This window comes from Chanos chanos, chromosome 5 (genome assembly GCF_902362185.1).
Source record: "Chanos chanos chromosome 5, fChaCha1.1, whole genome shotgun sequence".
Classification (NCBI taxonomy): Eukaryota; Metazoa; Chordata; class Actinopteri; order Gonorynchiformes; family Chanidae; genus Chanos; species Chanos chanos.
In genome coordinates this window covers 22,969,850-22,991,118 of record NC_044499.1, presented here as the reverse complement: position 1 = coordinate 22,991,118, position 21,269 = coordinate 22,969,850, and the positions used below count along the sequence as shown (strand labels likewise).

Here is a 21,269-nt window from a genome sequence, read left to right as displayed (position 1 = left end):
GGAGTCATATGATCATTTCAGTGTTTACCCACTTCCTCCCCGATCGCACATGGTGGAAGTCAAGGCTGGAAACGGGCCAATGCAGATTCTATAGAGAAAAAACGGATTTTGAGGTAAGAAAGTAAATTTTATTTAGGGACTAAATTTTGTTTAGTACTTATATTATTGCAGATAAAGTCCATGCCATGGCCTAATGGTTAATGAAGTGGGCTTGTATAACTTAGATTAAATTGTTTCTCAGGCAAAATGTGATGCATTTTTGCTAATTCCTGCTAATTTCAAACCACTATGCTAATACAGCTAGCTAAACAATGGCTGACAGGGGTGGGGTGGGTTGTAACACATCTTTGAAAAGCGTTAGATCCATCCCCTTACACACAACTAAGGAAACTTTCTTGATTTTAATTTTACAGAATGCCTAAGCAGTGGAAAGCAGTGAAAGACTGACAGAGGTGTGCCTGCCAATGTTTTACAAAAAGCATCTGATGAGGTCACAAAGGACGGTACATCATTCAGATCAGCTGTGAGGGCACATCAGATCTGCCATGTAACACTGAGATATGGAACATATGGAATGTAGACGAAACTAGTGTAACACCAGTCCAGTCACGAGACTGTGTTGTTGCACATCGTGGAGTCAAGCAGGTGGGTGCGATGACATCAGGTGAGAAAGGTGCGAGAGGTGTGCTCGTATCAGTAGCATGCGCTGTGCAAGCGCTGGGAAGTGCAATTCCCCCTTTTTTTGTATTCCCCCGCTCTACTTGCAGCTGCAACATCCAAAAACATTCAAGCCAGTTTCCAATCCACAGGTATTTGGCCCTTCAATCCTGACATTTTTGAGAAATGTGACTATGCACGCTCACAGGTCACTGACTGTCCAGACCCAGGTACGTCATTGACATCTGGCGCTTTCCAGCCGCACTCTCCGCTAACTCACCTGGGGACTGCCTCCTCTCCTCACCTGGTGACTGCCTCCTCTCCTCCAACTCACATGGGGAGTGCCTCCTCCCCTCCAACCTACCTGGTTACTTCTGGCTCCTCTTCAATTCATGATGTCACCATGTTCCATGCTCCAGATGAGCCAGGAGCCGCAAGGTTGTCTCCAGGTCAGGCATTCAGTCCTTCAGCTATACAGCCATTTCCAAAAGCAGGGCCAAGGAAAACAACTGGCAGGATCAGGAAGAAGAGGCAGTCTGAAATACTCACCGATACATCGGTGAGGCAAGCATTGATGGAAGAGGAACAGAGAAGAGGACGCAAACATGGAAGAAGGAATACCTTTGGAAAGAATAAAGTCAAGCAAAAGAAAAAGAGAATGCCCGCCAAGAAAATGTTGAAAACCAGCCAATGCTGAGTATTCTGAGACCTCAGATGATAAAAACTTCTGCGTTGTTTGTATGGAGCCATTTGACAACTCAAAGCCAAAGGAAGTGTGGGTAAAATGTGCCCTATCCAGTCTCTGGGCCCACCAAGCCTGCACTCCAGGGTTACCAACTTTGATCTGTCACCATTGTGACACTGATTAAGAATATACACACTTAGACACACACACAAACACACGCACACATTGACATTGTTTTTTTATTAGACCTACATGTTCTTTACACAGGTACATTGTAGCAGAGTGTTCATTAAGCATGCATACCGTTAAGGAAGTTTGTTCTAGTAGACTAATTTACACACACACACACACACACGCACGCACACATACACACATACACACACACTCCTGAGCAGAGTTGGGTCAGATTACCTTGAAATGTAATCAGTTACTGAATACAAATTAAATGGCAATTTTTGTAATTAGGAACGTAATCCATTGGGCTACAAAAAATGTAATCTAATCTGATTACTTTTGGATTACTTTAAAATCAAACATTGAAAATATTGCACCTTATACTAAAAAAATGGACGCAGCCACAAAAAACTGAGTTCCACAAATATTCTTTTTTCTCTTTAAACATCTCAAAACATTTTCAATGCAAATAAAATGCATTTTGCATATTCAGCATTTGCAGCTCATCAAATCAAATTACCCTTACAAAAACAGTACTGGCACAAACTACAGGTGTACTGTGTGTATTCTACAACATGTGGGATGCCGCCACAAAGTGGAACACTTGTCTAAGGAACCCCATATATCAGATGCGCTTTTCATGAGTTAATAGCATTGGTTATCATGAAAAAAAAAGCATAATTTTAAAATTGCCATATTTTTTATAAACGTAATCAAAAGTGTAATCGTGTAATCCTTGACAATGTAACTATAATCTAATTGTACATTTTTGCAAATGTAATCTGGTCTGATTATTGTTACTCTTATAGTTACTGTTTTACTTTTGGAGTTACTTTTATACTTATTGTTATAGGTAATACTTTTTGTAGTCTGACTACGTAATCCTGATTACATATAATCCGTTATTACCCAGCCCTGCTCCTGAGTCAAACTCTGACACTGCCACATGAAATATGTTTTTATTTGAAGTACATATTTAGCACATCACTGTAAAGAAATGGTTTAAAGTTTAAACCTTTCCTGGTTGCTAACATATTGAACTGTGTGTGTTTTGCTACTTGCTCTAAAAGCCACGTTTTATACAGGGGACCAAAATGAATTGGTTTTTTTTTTTATTGTAATTGAACTGTTCCTTTAAGAACCTTGCTGGCAATGCAGGAAATGTGGGAAAAGCATATCCTGGTTTCCTGTGGCAGAGAGGAGGAGAGAGAAGAGGGAGGAAGTAGGCCAAAAGAAAAAAAAAGATGGTGATGTGTGAGTGGAAGAAAAGTGGTGTGTTCAGGGAGAGAATACACAAGAACTCAAAGTCACCAACTTATCCCAATAAGACCATTACAAAGAATTGCAGCCCTGTCAAGAAAGCCAAGTTCAACAGGATCAAAAAAGTGGAGATTTCCTAAGAGATCTTGGAGGAAATCTGGCCTGCACTTGCCAGTGAGATCCAACTGGTTTCTTTTTTTTTTTTCTTTTTTTGCAATGCACTGCTTAAGGACTTTTTTTTGGATAATCATTTTGTTTTGGTTCTTTGCATTCTGGACTTGTTTTGACTTGTTTTGTAAATATTGTATACATTCCTTGTTTGTTGGTATTGTTTGTGCTTAATTGTTGATATGTTTGTGTGGGGTGGAGTGGGTTTGTGCTTGTTTCTAGTCATCGCTGTTCACAATTGCACAATATAATTTGTTGGGGTGGGGAAAATTGTCTGGCTGTTGTTTGTGGTTTATGGTTGCCTACACAACTCCTAAACAGGAATGGTGTATTTCCTCAAACAATAAGTGTAACACCTAACTAATGAGAGAGTCGGGAGGATTGTGTCACAACCTGCACCGCCATTTTGGACTTTTAGTTTGCCATGTCTTTGTGCTCTTGTTCTGTGCCTGTCTCCGCCCCTCACCTGTTCCCGTTTGTCTGATTATTACCTTGTTAATTTCGCCCAATCCTGTTTTGCCCTGATTAGTTTTCCTTCTATTTAAGTCCTAGTGTTTTGCCTTGTCTTTGTCTATCGTTGTTTGTGTTTTAGAGCACTCTGTCATGCTGCACCTTTTTGTTATTGGTTTTTTGTTATCAGTTTGCACATGCATTTTGGTCTTCATTTTAAGTAAAGTCTTCCGTTTTTTCAGCCACATCATCGTGTCTTTGCACTTGGGTCCTGCACCACACCGCCAGCCGTGACAGAACGATAGACCTAACAAGGACCCAGCAGACACTTCTGTCCCCCGGGCAGAGACGGCTCCAGCTCCTGACCTGGGTGCGGCGGGGCTCCCTCTCTCGGTAGGTTCTCCAGCCCCTAACCCAGGGGGGGGGAATTTTTTGGGGGGGGGCTCCCAGCCCTAGACCCAGGCACCACATGGACTGTGGTGCTGGGCCCAACCATCTCTAGGGCTGTGTCCGCTCCTGGGTCTCCTGTCTCTGCCACCCTGAATCCCCCTCTTCAAGCAGCGACTCCGAAGGCTCCATGGAGGGTGCGCTGCCCAGCGCGAGGAATGCGCTGCCTGGCGCACCATGGAGGGTGCGCTGCCCAGCGCGAGGAATGTGCTGCCTGGCGCACCATGGAGGGTGCGCTGCCCAGCGCGAGGAATGCGCTGCCTGGCGCACCATGGAGGGTGCGCTGCCCAGCGCGAGGAATGCGCTGCCCGGCGCACCATGGAGGGTGCGCTGTCCTGCCCTGTTCCCGAGGCCGCTTTCCCGGCCCAGGTCAGCTCCCATGCTGACGCCCTGTCCTGGTCAGCTCCCATGCTGACGCCCTGTCCTGGTCAGCTCCCATGCTGACGCCCTGTCCTGGTCAGCTCCCATGCTGACGCCCTGTCCTGTTCCCGAGGCCGCTTCCCCAGCCCTGGTCAGCTCCCATGCTGACGCCCTGTCCTGTTCCCGAGGCCCTTTCCCCGATCCAGCTCAGCCCTCTAGCCATCGTCGAGGCTGTTTTGAAGACTGCCCCGTTCCTGTTCTTCTGCCAGTTTGAAAGTCTGTTCCAGCCAACCCCTCACCTGCTCGGCCGCAGAGGGGGCCCGTCGGCTGCAGCACCTTCGGTCATCCCTCTGTGCGCCCCCCCACCCACCCGGTCTGTTCTGGACTTTTGTTTTTCTTTTGGGCCGTCTGGAGCCGCCCCTTAAGGGGGGGGCTCTGTCACAACCTGCACCGCCATTTTGGACTTTTAGTTTGCCATGTCTTTGTGCTCTTGTTCTGTGCCTGTCTCCGCCCCTCACCTGTTCCCGTTTGTCTGATTATTACCTTGTTAATTTCGCCCAATCCTGTTTTGCCCTGATTAGTTTTCCTTCTATTTAAGTCCTAGTGTTTTGCCTTGTCTTTGTCTATCGTTGTTTGTGTTTTAGAGCACTCTGTCATGCTGCACCTTTTTGTTATTGGTTTTTTGTTATCAGTTTGCACATGCATTTTGGTCTTCATTTTAAGTAAAGTCTTCCGTTTTTTCAGCCACATCATCGTGTCTTTGCACTTGGGTCCTGCACCACACCGCCAGCCGTGACAGATTGGTACAAAACAAAAAGTAGATTTGAGTTATGGGCAGTCACAGACAGAGAGACATCATTCTGGATTGTTGTTTTATTTCAGTAAAACTCTTCTTGAAGCATAACGCATGGTGTGGCCTCTATTTTTGCTTCTTCTGTATAATTGTTACAACTTACCCCGGCATGTGTTACAACCTACCCCTTCTAGTGGGGTAAGTTGTAACAAAGGAACACCATGTATTTGACATCAACTCTCAAGGTCTGTGATATTGGTGATACACTGTGAGTTGGTGCCATTTGTAGTAAACAAATGTGGGTACTTTGTTGAAAAGTTTGAGAACGCTAGCCCAAAAATTCAGTGAGTTACAGGTGCTGAAGCTAAAAGTGTTACAACCATACCCCCAACTCCATATTTTAAACAGTAGAGACAGTTTAAACATGTGTGGGAAGGATGAAGTGAAACAGGCTACACAGGAATGAAAAAGAAAAAACAGGCAGAGCCGAATTAATTTCATAATTTACTTTAAGATCGCATATGCACTCATAATTCATATAAGTACACGTGCATTTACTTAGACTACATGAACAATCTCATATTAAAACCTTATTGCTGCACAAGTGAAATAGACAATCCTTTTACAAACCTCTGAAAGGAAAGACAGTACATTGTTTATGGAAAAATATATCTGTTGTGCTACAGATTATGCTGATGATCCAAGTGATTACAGTTCAAGATGCTTGGGACGGTGACACATGCTGCTGAAAGACTGGTCAAGAAGCAAAAATGATACAAGAGTCCACTAAAGCAGTCACGTTTGACAGTCAAATGCAAAGAAAATGAAGCTTAATACAATGGACAGATTGTTACAGTGTACATTGAATTTTCTTCATAAGACCGGGTCATGTTACACATTTTGAAAAAAGAGCATACATAAACCTTTCTTAGAGCACAAAGAGCTGTTTGACAAATCACATACAACAGGCTTTGTAAGGACTTTCAAATGAGCGAGTTAACGGCATTTGGTTTGATTAACCGCGACATATTTGATCCAACATTGACAGCAAGGTCATTTTTTGTAGAACATTCACAGCTGCACTACACGTACAACACGATTAATTTATGGTTAACTCTCTATTCATTTAACGTCGCAGCACATGGTAAGCTGTCATCATGCTACCGTAAGATCGAAAAGCATCATTTCTCCTTTCATTTAAGTGCAAGCAAAACTTCTTATCCCTAAAGCAAGGGGGAACAATGAGGTGGTAGAGTTGAGTTTAAGACTTTGTCGAGCAGTCAGCAACAGGCTACGAGTAACAACTGGTACTGGGACTTCAGTTATTTGGGAGCCTTGAGGCTGCAAGTCCACTGAAATACGGTTGCTGTGACTGCGGGAGTTCTGAGGTTCCAAATATGAACTAAAACAGTGCAATTTCACATACCTTGACATTCTTATTAAATTATTATTATTTTCTTTTTTTTCCCTATTTTGTACTACAGTACTAATCAGGGTGAGCGCTGCTACAGAGTTGGGGAAAAGTACATGCAGAGTGTTAATATTAGTGTCTGGCAGACAAATGGGGAAAAAAACAAGAAAAAACTGAGGACAGAAAGATTGAGATAAAAGACATCCCTGAGGGCTACAGAGCTACAAGCATGAAGCAGACTGGAGGACCGGTTACCGGAGGACTGGTTAGACCACATACAATTTCTGTATTCAGAGACAGTACTACAGTGACTCAATATCAATATATCTATTTCGATTAAAAAACAACGACAACATATCAAAAAGAAAAACAAAAAGAGGTTCATGTAATGGACACTGGACCTTTTTTTTTTTTTTACTAAGTGAATGATATTGTAATAAAAAGCTGTCTGTTGATTCATATCTAACTGCTGTAACTGGTCTCATGTTATGTTTCTGACTGCATTGTAAAGGCATTATGACAAAGCACTTCAAGTAATACCAAAAACAACTCTTGCACAGGATTGCCTCTCCGTGCTCACAATGAGGTGACAGGGCAGAGGTATCTCTGTCATACTGATCAGTTCAATGATCATTAGCTTTCACTAATACCTGCCTTACAAAATACTGCCATAGATCCAGAGCTGAAAACCACCACAGCATGGCAGTTCCTCTGCACCAGAATTGTAAGCCAAAAAAAAAAAAAGTATTTCATGAGGTAAAGATGGATGGATACTGATTGATTAGTCTATCCATTACTTTGAAAATGGACGGATATCAAGGTCTGGACGGATTAACGATGAGTTAATGAACAATAGGCCAAACAAACCAAAAAACACATGACTGTGTAAATTAAAAGAGGATTTTTGGAAATCCTTTTATCTCTCTCGTTTTTTTTTTCTCTTTCTTTTTTTTTTTTGCTTGTTGCTGTTTGTGGATGGTACAGGAGAAGACAGCAGTGACATTAAAGGTCTCTGAGACTGCTGCCTTGTTCAAACACAGCCTTGGTGAACTGTCTGAAGACCCGGTCCATGTAAGTGTTGTGACGGGGCCAGAGGCCCTCCAGGAAACCGATGTGTCCTCCGTGACAGGTGATCAGCAGGGCCAAGTGGGGGTTCTGTCTCACCATCTCCACTGGAAAGGCTGCAGACACAATGTCACTGTCACCACTGTCCTTTGTATCATGGCATTAGACAGCCAGAAACACACAGACATAGATAGATCGATAGATAGACAGACAGACAGATAGATCGACAGATTAAATAGATAGACAGACAGACAGGACAGCTACATAGACAGACAGATAGATAATTACCGTGATTGGGAGAGAAGACGTCATCTGCTGCATTGAGACACAGCATTGGTATCTGCACAGACTTGAGCCTGTGAATAGGACTAGCATCACGGTAATAATCGTCATTGGTGGGATATCCAAACATTATGGATGTGAAACGCTCGTCAAACTCTCGGATGGTCTTCGCCTGTACAGCATGAGGTAACATGGTGAGGATACGCTGCCCTGCAATGACTGATGTCTTTGATATAGATATATATATATATATATATATATATATATATATATATATATATATATATACACACACACACATACATACATATATATATATATATATATATATATATATATATATATATATATATATATATATATATATATAAATAAATAAATGTAAAACATTATCTAAATTATACTTTTTTATTTAAGACTTCCTTTTAATGGCTCAGATAGAAGATGAGTTCATCCGTAAAGACCTTGGAAAATCCACTTTTTATAGTAAAAAAAAAATCCATTTTCATAGTTAAAACAACTCCTGAATCCAGCAAAACACAGGGGTTTAAAAGAGGAGCATGATCAATCTTCTATTCTCGACATTCCCATTAGAGAGATTTGACGATATTACCTCTCATATTACCTCTCTCTCTCTCTCTCTCTCTCATAATACAGTCTTTATAAGCTGATTTACTGCTAGTGACATTTTTAAGCTCATTTTTTAAGGAAATCAGCTTCAGATGAGCACATTTTGTGAGGCATTAGTGACTAAGTCCTCTACAGTCTGATGAAAGGTTGTGACCCCAGGTCAGAGCACATGACTTACCTTCATCACATGGTCAATATCATAAAGCTTCTCAAACACAGGCCGATGTCTGTAAAAAACAAACAAAGAACAAACAACTTAAAAAAATAACACAATGCTATGTGTTAATTTGACTTTCTAAGAAACAAAAGGCTTCAAAAACAAGGTTATTCAACAAGATCACTGAAAGCACTTTAAACTAACAGACCTTAACAACCTGAACAGCCAACACTCACTCTCACTCTCTCTCTCTCCACTCTCCTTGGGTAAGACTCTGATCACACTCTCAAAATACCACACTCTTACATACATATATATACACAAACACACACCACACACACACACTAGGAGTTGAGGCTCTTCCTAAAGGTTATGTGTAAGAAAGGGACAGGATGGGACAGGGTATTTATATGTAAATAAATAAATAAATAAATAAATAAAAATGCACATTTCTAAACTAAATCCTACTGGCACAGAAAATCTGTCCTCATACGCTTATCTCCCTCAGATTGGGCTCAGGGTTCTCAGTATGACTGAGTGTATTTTGGTTGCGTAACCACACTTGGAACTGAATCGACCCATGTTAAAATAAGATAATCCCCTTTGACCCCATCCACCCTGTTCCACTGACCGGTCCACAGAGGCCTGCAGGCAGCTGGTCAGATAGGAGTTGAAGAGAAAACGGTCAAGAGGTTTCTCCAGCGAAGCTGTGCATTCGAAAACGTCCCAGCCCGCCGAGAAAACCACCACCCCCTTCAGACAGGTTTCCCGACCTTTCCGGCCAAGGTAGTTAGCCAGCATCATCCTGACATCATTCACAAGCACAGGGAAAATGTGATTACTAATCAGTGCTACTGAGACGGTCAGCGAACCAGAGCTCATTTAGCCCAGTTGATGCCTTTTCAGCACTTTGCTGGATTACATCTGAATTATTTTCCAAGAACTGCATAGCCAGAGAGACAGAGAGAAGCTGAGCTGGCAAAAATGAAAGTCAAGCATTCTTTTTTTAAGAGGATACAGTAGAGCTTTGAGAATAACTCAAATGAGACGCAAATGCAATCTTAAAAATGTATTTATTTATTTATTTCAAATCAAACTGAGGAAAGTGGTTGGGCTTTTGTTCTCTGAGCGAATGAGTCTCTTGTTGTGCTCAGCATCTCAGATAGAAATGCCTGGATTATAGAGGGTGTATTATGAAGCGTTTGATTGGTTACTCTCTCGTGAAACTTACCCTCCCATAGAGACGCCAGCAGCCATGAGCGGAGCAGCCTCATTGGTCCTCTGAATATGATCAATAACCATCTCCAAATCCTCTGTGTTTGCAGCACAGTACGTCCTGGGAGTCTGCAGTAAGAGCGAAAAGAAGAACTCAACTATGAAGCAATTTTTTTTCTCTTTTATATTCTCTTTTATATTTTTCTCTTTTATATTTTTCTCTTTTTCAGTGGATTTTTATTCGTTATTTAAGTATTGTTTTGTGGATTACAGTATAATAATGGTGATACATGAAAACAAAACCCTACATTTTAATTCTAGGACATTAGACGGGTTCTGTTCTACTGGTGCTGTATTCTGAATGAAATGCCACAGATCTCCCATACTTACCACATTGTGTTGTTAAATCAGACTACAGATTATAAGATTACGATTATAAATGGGTGCTGTACCAAAATCAGCTGTTATATGCTTAACTTGTTTCATGTAACAAAGTTGCACTTACTTGAGAACCAAACAATGATGGAAAAGGTTAATCTTGATTCAGCCTTATTAAGGAGATTTTTAAGAAGTTTATCAGTTTGTCAATGACGTGGTTGAGGATTAATGTAAGTAACAATCAACCCCCTGCTGTGAACTGTCTGGCTGTAGATACACTGACCATTCATCCAGATGAATCAAGCATTAGAGTGGACCCCAACCCCCTCACTTATGCCTACCAGTCTCCTCACTCGATCAATAAATGCTGTCTATTGCACTCACTTAGCAAATGATCATGTGATTAAAGAAACCAAAGGAAGGCCAGTCAACACTTAGAGAAACAGTCCAACCTCCATTACAGGATACGCAGATCCAGTTCTCTGGTCTTGACTGCATGATTTGAATTTGAGTCATAGTATTACTGAAATTAAGAGAGTACAGCTCAAATGCTCTGTTGGAATTTAGAGTGTAACATGACTAGTTTACTGCGATGTAAATATTTTTATTTAATTTGATAAAACTTTGTTCGAAAACCATCTAAACATGCCTGCAGATGAATTTTGTAATTGCAGCAAATAGCCTACATAAGTGAATATGCATCACTACCATTACTGCTTGTAACAGCCAGCTCCACCTTGTTCTAAGCCCTCACTTCACTTTTTGTCACTAACCACACATCCTTCCTATGTTATAAGTCAGGAAACAAAAAAAGTACTTTTTTTCCTGTTTATTCTTGTGTCTTTGTCATGTTCCTCAGCTTATTCACAGGCTTGTGTATTTTACTAACACATCTAAGAAGTTTTATACTGGTTTTTAGTTGGCATTTTTGTTGTCATCTGTTGTTCCATTTTGTTTTTAGTTGACACATCATTAAATTTGGTTAAAACTGACAGAACAATCTGGGCTATTATATACTACATCAGCCATTTTACACCCAAGTCCTGGGCACCCCCCGCCCTGTATATCTTTGTTTTAATCCTCCATTATCACACCTGATTAAGCTAATCAAGGGTCTAATGATGAGCTGGTCAGTGGAGTCAGGTGTGCTAGTGCTAGGCTGAGACAGCGCAGGTCCTCTGGGCCCTGCTGCCTTGCAAATGTTTCAGCCCCTGCACTAACACACCTGATCCCACTGATCAACTCATCATCAAACCATCCATGGAGGGTTAACACAAAGATATGCAAGGCAGGGTGTCTTCAGGCCTGGAGCTGAAATCCACTGTACTATATCAGTCACAGATACACACTGTATTTGGTCTGGTGTCATTTATCTCACTCTCTCTTGTTAAAATGATCTTCTGTCCCAAATTGAGAGCTAAGGGCCCTCATGAGTATTCATGAGATGAGATATCCTCTTGCAAGATCTCGACTGTTCACCTCATACATATTTATGGTGCTGAGTTGGCTGTTGCCTGCAAGCCAAGTTCATCCCCTCTTAATGAACTGACTCTCTTTAGCTTTATGAAGTTACTCTCTCTGCTTTGATCTCATTTCAGCTGCCATAAGAAAGTTTAAATGACATCACTGTCCTGGAGTACAAGCTATTCTCTAAAAACCTGATTTAGGATCAGTTCTGTGAGCCTCAGTCCAAAGTTTAGTTACTCGGGCCTTAAAGGCCATTCCATGAGGAACCAGAGCAGATTCTTTGTTAGGCATTTGACATGACAGCCAAATGTGTCAGGGCTCTCTGACAGTCTTCCAGTGTGATTCAAGGCTGGCCAAAGTGCATTACATTAACATTATATGACATAACAGCCAAATGTGTCAGAGTTCACTGGCAGTCTTACTGTCTAATTCAAGGCTGGAAAGACTGAGGCCTGTAGACCAACGCTGGCCTTTGATCAGTTTTATACTGGCTCTCCAGACCACAGACTGTCATAAATGACATCTTGTTCTAGTGATGCACTAAACAAGCTAAGCTTCCAGCGACAAGCGTTTTATTCTGCAATATCGTACCACTCCACGAGAGTTTGAGAAACTGATTTTGGTTCTTTGTTTGGTCCTTTAAACTGATGACCTTGTCTCATACTGTAAAATGGAGGAGTGCAGCAGAAGACAGTGGGGTACAGACAAATGGTGTTTTCAAGAGAAACGGGAACATGATTTTTTTTTTTTGTACAGAGGTGAGAAGCAAAGCAGTTTGTCTCTTCAGCAAATGACATGTGGCTGTCTTGAAAGAGTGTCACATTTGGCGTCGTTATGACATGAACTATGCTACGTCTCTGTGTTACGCAGTAGAACAAGGCTAATGACCAAAACGCTAACAATGCAACAAAGCACTTTGTTGAGGAGTCACAACACAGATATACCATTTATTCTTTCTGATTGTTATTTTTATTTATTTTGAGTTCGGCCTTTGGGTCACCTTTTAGGGGTGATTATATTTTGGCTTGTAAGACCACAATGTTTGGGCAGCCCTGGTCTAACTTTAGCTGCAATTGCACAACACTGTCTTGCTTTACGACCTCTGTTCCCCTACACAACATCACCTGACAGAGTAGCCATCTCATTTGAACTTTAATATTATTATCTTTTTTTACAGTACATTTATGACTGGGAAATGAGAAACTGAGCCAAACTGTTGGAATGTGACAGCCCATGGCAGGCCGTTTCAGATTGGCATCACTACATCTTTGGGGCGCTATGTGGCCCCCAGATTCAAACAGGCAAAAATATTCATTGGCTTTGGAAAAACCACATAGTTTTCCAGTTCAGCAGACCTTGATTGATCCATAATTAATTTCTGAACAATAAAAAGCGGCACCTGCATGACTGGGCATACACAATAGGCTACATGACTCCTAACTCACAGAGATCAGGTGGTGGTAGCCATTTATCTAGTCACCAAAAGAAAAGAAAGTAAGATAAAAAAAACTTTCAGAGAAACACACAGTGAGTATAGGAGCTGTGATTGTGTCCAGAGGGCTGGAATGAGGGCGATAAACCCCTGCCCTGTGAAAAAGAATGACCCACATTCACAGGGGCCGTCCACAGAGGAACCAGGCACAAAGGCTAAAGACTGCCAGTGGACTTACACTCTCACCACAAGAACAGTCATTACATGATACATTACTGATATGACAGTGATCTCCATTTCGCATGGGGTTATAATAAAGAGTCAACTTTCTTCAGTGAAAATAAATACACACATAAATTCTGTGACTGAATCATTGTCATGTATGTTTTCATCACTTTTAAACCATGAAGGGGCCCCTAATGAAAGCAGGTCAAGGCGATACAAAATGGTGTAAATTCTGCCATCTTATGTCTCTTAGAAACATGCCCTGAGAACAAATGCCTTTTCAGGCCTTTTCTACCTGGTTCGCTATTTGTTCCTAAAGTTAATCAAGTCTTGCTTTCAAAGAGCACCTTACAGTCCCCTGCCCCCCACCTCCCCATCCCCCAATTCTGGAACACTACAAAGCACATGGGCTTTCCCTCTCTTTATGAATTAATAAATCTTTTTTAGGCTGAGATTAGCACAACGAACATTAGTTACACCATGTACTGTACACACTCCAAATTATGACCTAGCACAGTAAGACTATTCATGCAATTCTGTGGTTCTAGCCATAATCCAGCTCAAGAGGCACTATTCATCAAACTGTGGGTAAAGACTGAACTCTGGCATTGTGGGGACAAAGAGATGGCATTTGTGGCACTGACACAGTAGGAGGCTTTGCATTCATTCTGAGTTGTAGGTGTAGATTAGACTATACACTGAACAGTAGCAGCATTGGCAGAAATATAAAGAGAGATTTGGTGTGCTTGAATCGGTCGAACTTCCTTAAAAAAAGCACTGTATTCACACAAATACACAAAAAGCACTATTATCTAACAAAGGCATAAAACAATGGTCATTTTTGTATTAGCCTGTTTTGAATTTGGGCAGGGATTTATTATAGAAAAAGCATTACTATTTCAAAATTTTAAATGAATTTAAAAATATATATAAGTATAATAATATGTATAGTGGTAACATATAGAGTTGTTCTGATTTTGGAATCACTGTAGTGCAAAGTATGCTATTAATATGTCTGTTATCAGTCAACCAATAAAGGAACAATTGTAACATTTCTGAAGAAAGAGAAGGAAAAAATAAAAAGCCAAACAACTGTTTTTAGCGCATTTCATGGTTAACTGTTTACTGTAAATTTACCTCTTCTCAGTGTATGCGCTTGGTGCCAATCAGGGTCACTTTGAAGAGGAGGGCAGTGTGTGGAAACATTACCTTCATGTAACTTAATCCCACCCAAGGACAAAACTGTCTCGTTACAGAGCTGTGTGCTCTCCCAGCTGTCTCGCCAAACGCGTCACACACAGACGCATGACTGGCTTTAGTTTGGAGGTGAAACACTCCAAAAAGGATTAACAACACAACCTGTGGGAGATGAGCCCGTGACACAAGGTCAGGCATGCAATTGGGATGGCTTTAATACGACTGGCATGACGCCCCATTTGCAGCTGTGTTGTGGCTGTGATATTCGACTGGAGAGAGTGTGACACTGACAAACTACATTTAATGAGACTTACATAAGAGTCATGTGACTCTCTGTAAGACATGAGATGTGCAGTGATTTCTTAGAGTGCTAATTGAGAAATGTACACCTCTGCCCCTCACAACCCACAGCTGGGCAGCCTTTTATCTTTGAAAAGCTGTAGGCCTACCTCACTAGGTAAACATACAGACAACAGCAGCAAAATAGAGGGCAGAGGCAAAAACTAGCATGACTTCCATCTTTTAAGGTCAAAGGTGAGAAGCTGTGTTTACATAACCAGAGACAAAGTTATGACTATGCTGTGCCACTGGCCATGGGCCATGTTTGTAGATTTTGGCTTGGACCAGGTCAGAGTATAAAAGAAAAAAGGAACAAATTTTGAAGTTTGATAGGCATATGATGTTGCCTGGATTGTACTTTTGGTGATAGAAAGGTTATATTGTTTTTATGTTGAGTTGTTTATGTAGGATCTTTGGAATGTTTGGGACAGATTTATGGTATGACAATTTAATAACGCTTTGCACTCTCAGTCATGTTAATACAGCTAAAATAAATAAATAAATAAGACAATAAAAACATATCCTTACCAAAAGTTTTTCCCCAGAAACTCCTCTGTTGTTGAACACCACACATCTGAAACACATTGTAATGAACTTTATCAGTTTCATGACTTAAAGCTGCAGACCAAAAAACAAAAACAAGAACAAACAAACAAACAAAAACCACAGAAGCCATCTGATTTATTCTAATTTCTTTCCATTTTATTCAGATGATGGTTACTACATATGGTAATTAGCACCACTCTGGGAAACTGTGTCACATAAAACAATTTAGACAATGCTACCTGCTACTAAGAAGTGACTGGGAGAGAAGAGAAGTGTGTGTTCCACTGAGAGTCCAGTACAGTTTTATCAGAACATTCAGCATAGCAACAAATTCAGGCACTGCCAATCCAAGCTTTAGACAGCTTTTAAAATCTACATTCTCTATCCCAATGAACAGAAAATTGTAATACTATAACACGTGCTATTAAAAGATAAAATGTTAAGATGATGAGTTTATATTACTTTACATACCCGGTGGGTATGTAAAGTAACATTAATTGCGTTTTGTAACTGGACAGAATGTTCCAGAATCTGGCGTTTAGTGAGAAGGTAACATCTGTAAGGACATTTTGGACTAAAGCCACAGTAAATCTTGTAACACACGGACCCTGCTGAGAGACTGTGTTTGGAGAAACACGGCCTGTGTCCTCAGAAGACAGCGTGTCACCACTCATCAGAGACCACTCGCCCTGCTTTTCCATCTTAGCCAAATTCTGCAGAGGAACAAGGGGCAGTGCGGAGGCCTGCAGGCTGCATTTGCGGCACCAGGGCGCAGTTTGTCTTAGCTAAGCTGCAAAGGCGATCCAGCTGAGCAGAGATTCATTAAGCTGGAAGACAGGCAGAAGCTCAGAAGATGCTGAGTTTGCCTTGCATCAACCCCCACCATACCCTCTCCTTTTTTTCTGCTGCTTGCTGCATTTAAAAGAATGAGGTTCCTCACAGGGTGGAGAAAAGGACAGCCTTCTGCATCTCTGAGAGTTTTTGGAGTCACTCTCAGCTCTGTGTAAAAGTGCTGTGTAATTGCACATTCTTTGCTGGCTCTGTTGAATTGGACCTTGTACATCTGCTATGACGCAGCTTATGTGACGCTGTTAGAAATACGACTATTTCAGGAGTACTGGACTGTTTACAGTGAGATGGGCAAATTTCAAATGTTAAAGAAAGAAAGAAAGAAAGAAAGAAAGAAAGAAAGATTACTGTTACAGAGAGTTGAAGTAAAGCACCCGCACTATAATCTTTGTTGCCTTGACACTTAAGTTATCAGTTTCTTGTAGGTACCCTAACCATCATTCCTTCATACTGTTACTCATTTATTCCATCTACATTCCTATGACAAGGGAATGTGCCTAAACACTGCCTAAAAGTATTGGAACAACCCCCAAAACTGCCATTTTTCTGTCTTTTTTTTTTTCAATTGATTTTGTTCATATACCAAAGGCATACACAGGGCTATGTTGGCTCATTGTTGGTACTAGATTTTTCATACAAGTCAAGCAGGGTGTCAGGGTTCTAAATAGGAGCCCCAACAGTACCAGAACCACCCACCTATAACCCAGATCTCGGCTCTGTTGGACCATGTGCAGGATGTAGGACTCGCGGCTGGTGCCAGTCAGGCCCGGAAGCAGTAGAACAGTGGGGCGTGTGGACGGATCAGGGTAGGACACGCTTTCATCGTTGTCAAACCAATCCAAGGAAATCTGGCCTCCATCTGGTGCTCTAATGAGCTCACTGCAGACAGGAAAGATACACGTGTACACACATACACACACACACGCACGCACGCGCACACACACACACACGCGCACACACACACACACGCAAAATCCCAACTCAGCAAGAGACTTCTTTCTCTATGTTCAGGTGGACGTTTCAGTGGGTGTTATACTGGTCGAGCTTATACAGGCTAACGTCATTACAAACTTAAGGCCACAATATGCTTTTGTATCTTTTAAAACAGCAATTAACCCACTGAAGATGACACTTCACAAACTCCATAGCCACTGCAGTTTAGTAAAACACCCACATAAGAACAATGGCATTTCAGTAAGTAGTGCTACAAAACACAACAAACAATGTCTGTACCTAGACCATCACAATTCGCTATCAGTCCTCACATACACACACACACACACACACACACACACACACACACGGGAAGACAGGTGAATCTGCAGAGGCTGTTCTCATTTCAAACTCTGATCAATGAATTCAGATTGAACTTATGACATAAATATGCTGGTATATCCAGGGCCGTACATACATCCATGACACACCCACTTCAGCAGGACCATGCCCACACTGACAATAAAGAGCTAAGAAACAAGTTCATTTATAAAATGTCCACATGCACTGACTAGTTCATACATTGTGCATCAGTGAAAATTTGCAGCAAAGTTGTCACATTAGTGATAAAACATTTATGCATGCTTAAAGTTTAAGATCTAAGTCCATCTTATAGGCAATAGGAGGCCCATCTGTGCTAATGGGATATCATGCTAACAGCACGCTGAAACTTACAAATTACACACTGTCCACATTTTACTTTCCACTGGCCAACTTGAGCTATAATGTTCATTTCCAAATAACACACAGTAGGACTTCACATTGTCTCATACACTCATACCTTTAACTAGGCTCATACATGTACTCCTTGGCAATCTGACACTGTTTCCAAACACCATTCAGCAAATAAGTTGCCATTTTATCTGTTGTAGACTCTATGTATTTTTCTACATTGTCTTCATGCCTTCATTACATCATTGCATTAATGTAATAATCGGTGGTTATAGACACTGAAGTCAAAATATCATTTTTAAAAAGAATGACTTTTATGAATCTCTCAGCATGTCATGCATGTTATTTGTGTAGTACAACTCCCAACTATAATGCAGTTCAAAGGTACCAGTAGTTATCAAGATCATATGTACACAAATATTTTTATGTAATATACAATCTCTGTTCTCTAGAGAACATGTTTTCCCTCAGTATTTCTATTTTCTCCCTACATTTCTACTACAACAATCAAAAAGACACTCAGACTTTGAAATCGTCATTAAAGGTAAGCCCTCTCAGTTTTATTTATTCTGTTCTGTTAACAGAAAGGAGTAGCATGAACAAGGTTCAAGCTACAGCAAACAGAATCTAGCAGGAGATATGTCTTACAGGCATCCTGAGCGCATCCAACAATATTATCCAACAATATCTGTTCCTTTGTATATGAAACAGAAATCTTAGCACTACAACAAAACAAAGAAAAACAAAACAAACAAAAAAACAAGAAACAAAAGCTCTTACTTTCTGTAGCACACACGCGGCTTCGCGGTGACAAATGGTCTCAGCAGCGTTTGAACACGGCTCTCCCAGCACCAGAACGTGGGGTAATACGTTTCAGACACCACAGGACACTGGTCCTTAAGAAACTGATAGAACTTCTTTCCTCCAGCAATGAGCTGTGGTTTCTGAAACACAAGACCAGAACGGAAGAGTGTACGTGACTGCTTCAGTGTAGCGGGTTAAAGGTGTTAGTGATAAAAGCTTTGAAGCTTCGGATCGACTCATTAAAACGTGAAAAATCACCCCCAAAGTGTTTGGCGGTGCTCATTGTTTATTTGTGATCACAAATGTTTAACCATAACTTTTTCAGGAGCATCATACTTAAACACATGCTTTTAAACAGAAAAAAACAGAAGTCACCATTTAATGAGCGTCATCATTCTGAGGTCACAATTTAGAGGTCAAAATATCTCTCAAATCGTCCGTCTTTTTTGACAGGAGTAGTCCAAGTTAAATTAACTATAGGTGCGCAGGACGCGGAGGACAAGGTCAGGTGCTGTGACAAAAGTGCCCTTTGACCCGTTTCCACTTTTATGCACATTTTGTAATAAAAACCTAAGGTATTTACTGGCTTTTTGAATCCGTTACCATGGTTTGCACAGAATGTAATTCCTTTAAACAGGGTCGGAGTTTCTCGATACTTGACATCTGAAACATGTTGCCATGGGGATTTTTGCGGCGAGAGCTAGCTACCACTAAAAATTATGACTGGCTCGCGTATCATCAAACGCGAAACATACAAAAACAGAAAATGCACACAGACATGGAAATGAACAATTCTGCGGATGCTGTTCAGGAATAAAACGAAACATGGCGAAGCAGCTATTTTTGCAGTGTCATTAGAAAACCCGCAGTAAGGGGGTCATTCGTTACACTGTCGGCTAAATACTCACAATGTCATCTAAATGAGTTCATACAATTGTGAGTTAAATTATCGTTCAGTCAAATCACGGATGTAAGTGATTGCTGTTTCAGTTGTTTCTGCACCAATGTGAATGTGGTGAAGTCTGAGCAGAATTACAAGAACATCGTCTCGTGCGTTCAGCACGTTAGCAACAGCAATTAGAGTCACCGGCAGGTTAACGTTAAGGACGTTACATGCACTGTGGGTGTATTCATTTAATATTTTATACTATTATTGTTTATATGTACCAATTAAAGTAATTTTAAGTACCTGATCAGTAAGTTCATATGAATGCCGGTAAAAGCTACGGACAGTGCCGGTCGCAAGGACACAGAGGTTCTTGTAAGGATGCACTGACTCAGTGCCTAATGTTTCATATTAAACTGACTGAAATTGAAACGCGTAATTATGCACGCTCAAGTGGAATATGGTGTTAGGATGTCCAACTCAGCTGAAAGGCTGTCGAGGGCGTTTGCTGTCACCTTACCTTGGCTACAGAGATCAAGTAATAGCAAGCGTATGCAGCGCTGAAACCGAGAACTAGTGACAGTCCGACTCCAGACCCGAACAGTCCGACTTTAACTTGGTTCTCCAAATAATGTGACAAGTCTCTTGTTAAAACATTAAAATTTAGCTCCAGTGAGATCATTGCCAGGGTCCTTTTTGGTCGCACCTTCGTGTGGCTCGGGACACAGACAAAGCTTGGTCCTGGATGCCTTTCTACAGAGGACTGGAGGAGAGGCAGCGAGTCGTGCGTATAGGTTTGTGCCATTGGGTGGCGTCCTGTGATTGGCCGGAGCGCATCAGCGAAATGAATCGAGAGCAACCTAGTCCCAAATTACAGGATCACTGTCCAATGTTTTACGCGTTCACGAGAGCATCGGTTGGGAACGATTTTCATGTTCAATGGACATTTCATCAGTAAGGAGTAACTGTGTCTGGACGGTTGTACCGAAAGAGAGGAACTAATTAGAGAATTTCTCATGGCTCTAGTAGGTTTCAGCAGGTTAATGAGAGTGTGGTACAACGTGCTTGGTGTGCTACAACGTCTCCAAGAGTACCATGACTTCTTCCTCAATCCTAATGCTGATTTTCAGGTGTCTAAAAAGTGCTACCTTCATGGTTTTGGTGGAGGTTACAGCTCTCCCTCTCTCTATCACTAATCTTAATTAAATGGTTGTATGTTCACATAATCAGATATAGAGCATTTTGTTCAGTATGGCTTGCCTATAGCTACAGCTACACAATATTATGAAGGTGACTGTGGCAACAATAAATCAATACAATATACAGGCTATGACAGAGTAAATAGCAACACTCCAGCTGATGAATCTGTGGTGTCCTTAAGTCATTCAGCTTATAGCTGTATGTCATCTTGTTTTTCAGAACCACTGTGGGCCAACTGACCCCAACCCTGTGATCACATCCACACCATTATAATTCAAAAACAGTTTAATTTTGGGAATATTAAAATTAGGGATAGTTTTGTGTAGCTGTATCTGGAGCATGGTGTGTGGAACTGACCAATCTCCAGGTCTTTGTCTGTGACTAACTTTAAAGCTATACTCCAGTCTTCCTTTGTCTTTAAAGTTGTACTCCAGATTACTGTATCTTTAAAGTTATACCCCCGTCGTATTGTCAGAGTCAAACACTGACACATAACAAACAGATTTTGTTTTATTTAGCATATCTCT

At 41.2% G+C, this 21,269-nt stretch overlaps 1 protein-coding gene across 2 annotated transcripts; it reads right to left on the bottom strand.

The window, feature by feature from the left end:
• Positions 1–5,485: 5,485 nt before the first annotated feature.
• abhd3 (abhydrolase domain containing 3, phospholipase) lies at positions 5,486–20,281 on the bottom strand. Of its 2 annotated transcripts, XM_030775657.1 has the most exons (9): positions 20,063–20,281; positions 18,633–18,796; positions 16,884–17,066; positions 15,321–15,366; positions 9,771–9,883; positions 9,171–9,344; positions 8,561–8,609; positions 7,759–7,924; positions 5,486–7,586 (listed from the first exon to the last, which is right to left on the bottom strand). In XM_030775657.1, the coding sequence occupies exons 1-9, from the start codon at positions 20,222–20,224 to the stop codon at positions 7,408–7,410; spliced, it is 1,236 nt and encodes a 411-aa protein (XP_030631517.1). In that variant the 5' UTR covers positions 20,225–20,281; the 3' UTR covers positions 5,486–7,407. The 2 variants fall into 2 exon arrangements, with proteins under 2 accessions (XP_030631517.1, XP_030631518.1); XM_030775658.1 differs by lacking the exons at positions 9,771–9,883; positions 15,321–15,366.
• Between the last annotated feature and the right edge of the window lie 988 nt (positions 20,282–21,269).